General features: G+C 49.3%; 1 protein-coding gene across 1 annotated transcript; it reads right to left on the bottom strand.

The window, feature by feature from the left end:
• Positions 1-225: 225 nt before the first annotated feature.
• UCHL1 (ubiquitin C-terminal hydrolase L1) lies at positions 226-5,107 on the bottom strand (the record flags this gene model as incomplete). Its single annotated transcript, XM_084266760.1, has 9 exons — positions 226-508; positions 780-838; positions 1,206-1,275; positions 1,680-1,727; positions 1,814-1,899; positions 3,199-3,349; positions 4,472-4,600; positions 4,689-4,970; positions 5,075-5,107. The coding sequence occupies 9 exons, from the start codon at positions 5,105-5,107 to the stop codon at positions 422-424; spliced, it is 945 nt and encodes a 314-aa protein (XP_084122886.1). The 3' UTR covers positions 226-421.
• Positions 5,108-8,633: the final 3,526 nt, after the last annotated feature.

The following is an 8,633-nucleotide window of genomic DNA, read 5'->3' as shown; positions in this document are numbered from 1 at the left end:
AAGAGTTCATTGTAAGCAAGGTTTATGTAGCATGCCACACTTAACTCTTTTTGGAGAAAGATAATGATCACTTCAGTCCATTTAGTCTTCCAACAGAATATTTTATTCTCATTAAGGACAAGGAAATATCAACCAACAGCTCAAATAACATGGCACGGATTAAATAAGCCCCGTTAAGCATGTTCTACTTAACATGTGAAAAAAGAGTCTAAAGACATCTGATGTGTCCAAACTGTTCACATTAAAACTTGAGCTCACCTTTAAGCATAAGCTCCACTGATGTTGCTCTTGTGTATAGCAAAAGGTGGAAACAATTTAAGTTACCAGAACAGCTGTGTTTAACAAGTACTGAAAGCACTGGAGTTTAGACTGCATTTACTGGTGTGCTATTAGACTGCTTTCCTTGCATCTCTTCAGAGCCTCAGGCAGACTTGCAGAAAGCCACAGCAGAAAAACGAACTTCTCCTTTCTCACGTTCTGTAAATTGTCTGCAGATCTTGGCAGAATCCTTGGAAGAAATAAAGCTGTTTAGACCATCAGAATACACCTACTGTAGAGACCAAGCCCTTGCAGCTCCTCTCTGGGTCCTACCACCTAAGCTGCAAGGTCTTGTTAGCACCAGCTACTAAACATGGTTACACAGGTCTCCAGCTCTGTGGCACAACACTACCTTGTTGCCATGGAGTAAGCAGCACCAGCTTGTGCAGCAAGTAGGTATGGCTGCTACATGCTGAATGCAGGCTCCTCACCTTGTTTTTAGCAAGGGAGAAGAGTCTTACCTTCAATAGCAAGTCATCTGAGCTTGTGCCATGGTTTACAGGGAATGGCATGCGCCCATCTGTGGAAGAAAGTCCTGTCACTCAGGGTACTTACTGCTTTAACTCAAAGAGCAGAACCAAGCACAGTGGGCCACAGGAAGTACACAAATTAAGATACTTGGGAAGTCAGAATAAATTGTCAGTGCATAGCCTGAGGGAGAAGTGGATTGAGTATTCCCAGCTCTACAGGAGAGGGCATACTTTAGGAGGACCCAGGCCTTCCCTGCAACCCACCTTCAGTTAAACCAAGTGAAGATACAAATTAAATATGGCTCTGACTGCCTCTGAGAAGAGCTTCAGTAGCACCAAGTGTCTAGCCCAAGCTCCCAACGCTGCTGTGCAGTGTAAAGGTGGCCCAGTCCAACACCAGAGTTCTCAGGACCTTACCCAATTCATACAGGTGCCCATCCACATTGACAAACAGGATGAAGTGGAAGTTCACACTGTTGTCCTCAACCTTAGGAGAGACCATTAGACACATCTGTTAGACTGAAAAAAGCCTAGCACTGTGATCCCTTACTTGTGACTGCAGGACAGGGGAGATATCAATAAAGCAATAGCAAAGGACTTAAGGTATCTCTGCAAGACATCTATAGGGTCAAGCACCAGAAATCCTAGTGCACAGTCACATTTTCCAACTGGGTCTGAACCCAAATTTTCAGTCCATGTTGGAGGAAGAAACACTGAACAAACCACAGGCATTCACCTATTAGTTACTCATTCATCTTCTCATGAACAGCTATCTGCCAGACAAAAACTGCATTGCTCAGCCACCTTCATTAACCACTTCTCCCAGGTTTTGGGTTGTGTTTGTGTGGTTTTGGGGTTGTTTTTTTTTTTTTTTACACAATTGTATCTTACCCGACATTGTCCTTCCTGCGCCACAGAGTTGTGGACTTCTTGTATAGCCTTCAGAGAAAGCAGACAAAAGCAGGTACAGGTTACTACACCCTTCAGCATCAAGAGCTGTCAGCAGTTTCTTACCATTCATATACCTTATTATTTGCAAAATGCTTAGCTCTTTCTTCAGGAGACAGGTCAGCTGTTTCTTCAAGAAATTTCTTCAGGGCAGACCCCTCATCTGCACGAGAAGATCAAAGATTTTATCCAGTACAGCTAGAGCATCAGTTACAGTCCAGATGCAGCCACAGGAATCAGTGCTCACTGCACTGACTAGGAGTCTCTGCATTCAGCCTGGAACCACCTCCAGCAAATGCATATTTTAACTATCACTTGAAATAAGTTATTTATGCAGAAGCTGGAACAATCTATTACAAACAGCCAGAGTTCAACTGCTTCAGGGTACTCTGGATGCCTGTCTTTGAACTCCCTCTCAAATGAGATTTAGCTTTTCCAGTTTCACCCTTGCAGATTGGGCAGTGTTCAGTATTGGTTTTAGGAAATTCAGGAAGGGTACCAGCTGTAAGGATACCAAGTATCAGAGTATGGGGAGATGAAATTAGGTGGTCTCACTACCTTCAAATGAACACAGCACTTGTTCATGCTAGGCTTGCTTTGTTTTTTCCATGGCATGAATTACTATCCCAGCACTAAGATGTGCTGCTTCAGTTCCTACATGAAAGATGCACAGTATCACTCATTTCACTCATCACGAGTGTGTTATTTCAGCATCCTCAGAAGAGGAGTAAAGCTGCTCCCATTTAGTCTTTCAAATGCTTTTTCCTTTGTGTAAAAGAGAAGCCCACAGCACCCAAAGGGGTCAGGTTTTCTTAGAATAATTCAAGTTATATTTTGCAGATCTCCAGACTCTGATTAAAGTACTTCCCAGAATCAGTGACAGCCTTTTTTGATGAGCACTTGTAGTCCTATTTGATAGGAGTTTCCAGCCACCAGTTGCCTAAGCCAGTTTTACCTCCTTTTCTACAGGAAGAGAGTCACCCTCCGCAGGACAAGCCCACTAACAGGTCCTTATACTATGCCACTTCCCCAGCAAAGATAAAACACGTTTTAAGCTAATTTACAAGCTACCCCAAGCAAATTGTGTACATGAGACACAAGTGGCATGAAGAACTTATTCTCTTCAGCTGACATGAACACCCATGTCAATAGCTACTTCTGAACATGATACTGCCTTATTACAAGCAGACTTTGGCCAGTCCTACCATGTGCCCTTTTCCTCCTGCATTGCTCAGCAGGACAGCACCTCTGCAGCAAGCAGACAGGAGTCACAGCACATTCCCTCTGCAGTTTGGACAGCACGCACCCATGTCCAAGAGTTGAAAGACTCACCAACTGAAGCCATACAGTATGCCTTAACCTGGCTCACATGAAAGCCCCACGCATCTTCTGCTGCCCATACTCACTAAATCTTCCTGTCATGAAAGTGGAAATGGAAGCACTTCAGAAATTTCATACTCACCAAGCTTCAGTTTGTCTTTATTATTAGCAACTGCATGTATCAGACCAATTGTGCCACAGGAGTTACTGACTGTCTGCTTCAGGAAATAAACCTTGGAACTGATTTCTTGGTCCTTTATTTTCTCAGTCTGTTGTTTCCTGAAGTTCTCATGCTGCAAACATAAGTCGTAGGCATTTCACCACAATGGCATCTTTTTATTGTGCAAGCTACTAGATGGAAGTGTTGCACAGGAGAATCAATAAATAGCAGGACTAGACAAAGATTTACCCAGAAAGCCATCTTTGTGGCACAGATCCAGAAAGACATAGTATGTCTATACTGGATAGAGGCCAAGCCTTAATGGACTACCTGCATGACTCAGTCATATCAAAGGCACTGTTCTTAGCTTCTCCATCTGTTCTGTACACTGGAAATAGCTCAGGGTGGGAAATCATATAATGGATAAGCTCTTTTATATTCTCCCTCCATTGTTTAGGTCCATTTAATGAGGCTACTCAGCATGTCTCTGCAATAGTTTGTCTATGTACCTTTTAGGTTACTTCCATTCCTGAAGCCCTCCCCAAGAGAACAATCTATAGACAAGTGTAAACCCATTAGTACCAAAAGGCTAAAACCCTTCCTTTTAAGAACCTGTTAAATAGACTTTATTTCAAAGTGTCTATATCCCATCATTTATTTCCTTGCATCAATTGGATTAAATGCACTAACCATACCAAAGTAATTAAGGCCTCTCCAAGTGCAATGATTCAGCACAGTATCAGAACTGCTATTCCTCACACTCAAGGCCGCTCATGTGTTTTCCTGTCTGACACACAGAGCAAAGCTTGAGAGGAGCGCTGAAATAAGAGGCCTTGTTTTGTTGCTCAGTTCATTTCAGTTCAGGCTGTTTGGTGGCTGAAGCCAAGCACCCACCATGTAGCACTCACCATCCCCCAGCCACCTACAGCCCCAGCATAAGCCAAACCCACTCCCGGCCATCTGATGCTTGGACAGATGACACAGGCATACACCTGACTGCCGGCAGCAGCTACAGCCGCTGCTTTTCTCCCCCCAGAGACATTTAGGCCAGACGTCAGCCTGCCCGGGGCAGAAACCCCGCAGAGCACCAGCCATTGTGCTGCACCAGCCACCGCCTGAACCCCGCCCATACAGCTACTGCCTCCTCAGGTGCAGCCCAGAGGGCCTGGGAGAGGAGGTGAAGGCCAGCGCTCCGGGGATGGCACGGCAGCTGCTACCCACCCCGCCCCCGGAGCACCCCCCACCCACCACCTACCTGCTCGGTGAGGGGGAACAGCAGGAGCAGGGCACAGGCCGGGGCCGGCACGGCACCCAGCGCCTCTTCCTCGAAGCCCAACACGTCCACAAAGCGCCAGCCGGGACCCACCCCCAAGCGGGACAGCACCTGCACAGGGAATAACGAGCGGGTGGCACGGCCACGACGTTCCTCCTCCCCTCACGACAGGGCCCGGCCACGACATCCCGCGCCCCACAGAGCCCGGCGGCAGCACCCCACGGCCCCAGTGACACAGCACAACGCGCGGCACCGCGGCGCCACCTGCCGGGCACATCCAGGCACCGCCAGCGGCACCACCCGCCTGAGGGAGCGCCCCCGGGGCAGGGCGCGGCCTCGGCTCCGCTCCGCAGGTGCGGCGGTACCGCTCCGTGCCACTCCGGCCGGCGCTGCCCCGACACAGCGGGATTCTGAGGGGCGGACACAAAGGGCGGCTCCCGCCCGCGGCGGTCCGGCGACGAGGACTCACTTTGTTCAGCATCTGGAAGACAATGCGAGAGAAGAGGGGTGAGTGCCGGGGAGAGACGGCGCCCCACCACCCGTCCCTAACAGCCGCAGCCTCCTCCCCAGGCGCCCCTCGCTTACCTCGGGGTTGATCTCCATAGGCTGCCAGGCCATGGCTGCAGGGCTCTGGGAAGAAGGCAGGCTGCGCCCCAAGCACGACAACGTCTCCAACGAACAGCCCCCCACTGCCGTCGACGCTGCAACGCGGAGCCGCCCACCCCGGCTCTTATATAGGGGCGGGCTGGCTCACTCCTCACCGCGGCGGGGGGAGAGGGAGGAGCAGGGCACGACCAAAGCGTGAGGGGCGGGGGGCGCGCTGGTGTCAGCCCGGGCGGGTGGTTGCGGTGCGAAGGCCCCGGGTGTGCGGGGTCGGGGAGCCGCGGGGCGGCGGAGAGTCAGACCGGCGGAGAGTCAGACGGTACCCCCAGCCCCCGCCGGACCCCGAGTCTGGCTTCTTCCCCAGGAGCGGGCCGCGGCCGGCAGCAGGGGGAACCCCAGCCCGCCTTAGGTCGGTGTGGAGAAAGTGCCAGAAGCGGCGGGGCTGAGGTGGCCGCGGCCTCCTGCCCGGCCCCTCGCCCCCTCCCCTCCCCCGCCCCGCAGGACCGGGCAGCGCTGCAGGCGGGGGCAAGCAGCAGACATCACCGGGGAGGACACGTTTCTCTACCCCCACCGTCAGCCCCTGAGCTTTCTCTCCTGAAAGCGCGTGTCAGCGTTATGTCCCTGGCCGCTCCCTCAGCGATGGGCCCTGCTGCGCATCGCATAAAGCCTGTGCCGTTTGTTGCTCACCATGAGCACTGGGTACTGGTTTTAAACATGTAAGTGTGATACAAAACCGGCACAATGGCACCTGTCTGCCGTTTGCAGCTTGAACCGATTCCTGAACCAGTCCAGTGAAGCCAGGTATAAACAGTGGGCCCTTTAACTCAGGACCTGACAGTTTCACCATGCAACGTCTTTAGATTTGAGCATCTCTGCATAAGGGAACAACACCAACCTACTTGAAATACTAGGAATTGTGTGGAGGCCAAACAGCCTTTCAGATTTCCTGGTAAACAGCCAGACAGGAGGATAACTGAGAGATGCTTCACAGTTATCTTTCAAACAATGCAAATACTGAACAGAATAGTCAGCTGAATGTCTGCAGCCTGCTTGGTTTTGCTTACATTCTTCCTTTAGTTTTCCAGCCTGTGGGAACGATTCAGACCCCAGTGCAGCAAAACATCTTTACCTGCCTGATTTCAAGTGCATTTAAATAGTCTTTAGATCCTGTGAATCAGGGGGAATGAGTCCCATCAAGCGGTTGTACACACTATGTTTTTGAGTTGATACCTACTTATGAGCCTTACTAGGTTTACAATTAGTTCCTAGGGAAAGAAGCTCACAGTTTAATCTTTGAAATACAACCGTAGAAGGGTCAAGATATGGTGTCACATTGGTTCTACCCATAACAAGACTCGGTGAGGAAAAGGCAGGATAGCAAGGAGGTGTTTGTACTTGTCCTGGCTCTGGCCAGGCCAGAGTCAACCTCCCCAAGCAGCCAGCCCAGGTGACCTGAGTCAGCCAGGGCTGTTACCACACCACCTGACATCACTCCCCCATAAAAGGGGCTGTTTGGGGAAGGATGTTCCTATGCTGCTCAGGGACACTTAGAGCATGGCTGGGATGTTGGGTTGGTCCATAGTGCTCTGTGATATGGTTGGTAAGGTATTCTGTGTTATCACTGGGTCTAAGTGAAATTGGCTGTTGTTGTTCTCCTTTCATGGTGCTTTTGTCAGTAAACTGTCTTTATCCCAACTCAGGGCTTGGTTGGTTTCTTCTCTGAGAGTGAACAAGCAGTGCTCAGCTGCTGCTTGGGGCTGAACCACCACCATACTTTGTAGGCAAGGCGTGGATGTTTCTAGACAAGAGAAAGCTTTGAGCAACCTGAGCCAATCTTGTAACTGATTGTGCTTTAAGCAGGAGGTTGGTTGGATCATCCTGAAAGCCTTTCCAAGCTCAAGTATTCCGTGTTTCAGACTATCATAATAAAGGGAAGAGCAGTACACTGTTCAAAACCAAAGACTTTTGGGGAAGAGGTTCACAGTAAGTGACAGTAGCATTTTTTCTTTGGTGATTTTTTTTCCTGCTTACATTTTAACTGCAACCAGTCATTGATACCTCTCAGCAAGCTAAAAAATGGCCCAAAATGGTGGTGTAGCCAAAGGAACTGTTACAGCATGTCACTGTTCTCCTGGTTTTGGTCTGCACTTACCCTACAGTGAATTAAAGGCATCTGAAATTACTGTAAGTATATCTGGTCGGGGGTAAATCCTGCCAGTGGGCAGGTGCAACAGCTCAGTTGCACCACAGCAGTGTTCTTGAGAGAGGTCAACTTACACAGAAATGCAGCATCTTGAAATGTTGCTAGGACTACTTTTGCCTAAGGCCAGTTCTGATGTAAGTCACGGGATAACTAAGGTGGTATCCATCCATCCATTATACGGACATTTAGGATACCTTCATAATCAGGAGCGAGAGGAAGACATTTGGGAGCGTGAGTCAGTGCTAGCTTTGGGCTGAGACAAACTGCTCTAGCAACACTGGTTTCTCTCCCTCAACTATCAAGGGAGCCTGTGGGACCCAGTTCAGGTGTTGACATCTACAGTGGTAACACTGGCTTTCAGATGGATAGATCCAACCTTAACTGCCTGGTAATGAGAGAAGGCTACATATTTGTACCTTGCAGCTCACAGTGATTGTTATGATAATATATGATTGTGTATGCATCATAGCAGATAGCTTTAAATTTCTCCATGATGGGCTTTTAACATGGGAGATATGTGGCTCTGACACAAAGCAATTTCATTTGGCAACTACCATCCAGTGGGTAACTGGAAAGCTAATCAAATACTATCCTTATAGCCACCACTCACATTTTCCGTGTTAACATGTCTGCACATCTATGTCTGCATCACTGTAAAGGACAGATGTAAGGGAATTGCCCCCAGCTGCACTCGCATATCGGTTCCACCAAGTGGGGAGCGATGTATTATATTCTCTCGATCACTGCCATACCACCAGCACTGCTATCCAGCTGTACCACCAAATGTATGCAGCTTTTCCAGAATGAGAAATTGATATTAGTTGGAGAAAGCCTTTCCCCTAGATTAGATACTGTGGGTTAAATGTGTTGTGGGTTAACCAAAGTAGGCAGCTAATCTCCACACTGCTGCTTGGTCACTCCTCCCCAGCAAGATGAGGGAGAGAACTAGAAGGGCAAGAGTGAGAAAATCTGTGGGTTGTGATAAGGACAATTTAATAAGCAAAGGGGAAAAACAAGTGATGCAAAAAGCAGTCATTCACCATCAGCCAGTGCCAGAGCTGTGCCCCCCTAGGAACAACCCCCACACCCCCTAAGACCCCCAGCTCTTATTGCTGAGCATGATGCCATCTGGTATGGGATATCCCCTACATGTGTTTGGGTCAGCTGTCCCAACTGTGTCCCTCACAGCTTCTTGTGCACCCCCAGCCCACTGGCTGTAGGGACAGCGTGAGAAACAGGAAAGGCCTTGATGCTGTGCAAGCACGGCTCAGCAGCAGCTAAATATCCGTGTGTTATCAGCGCTGTTTTGGTCGCAGATCCAAACCACAGCCCCGTGCC

The sequence above is a fragment of the Gallinula chloropus genome (genome assembly GCF_964237585.1).
Source record: "Gallinula chloropus genome assembly, chromosome: 7".
NCBI lineage: Eukaryota > Metazoa > Chordata > Aves > Gruiformes > Rallidae > Gallinula > Gallinula chloropus.
This window is presented reverse-complemented; position numbering and strand designations above follow the sequence as displayed.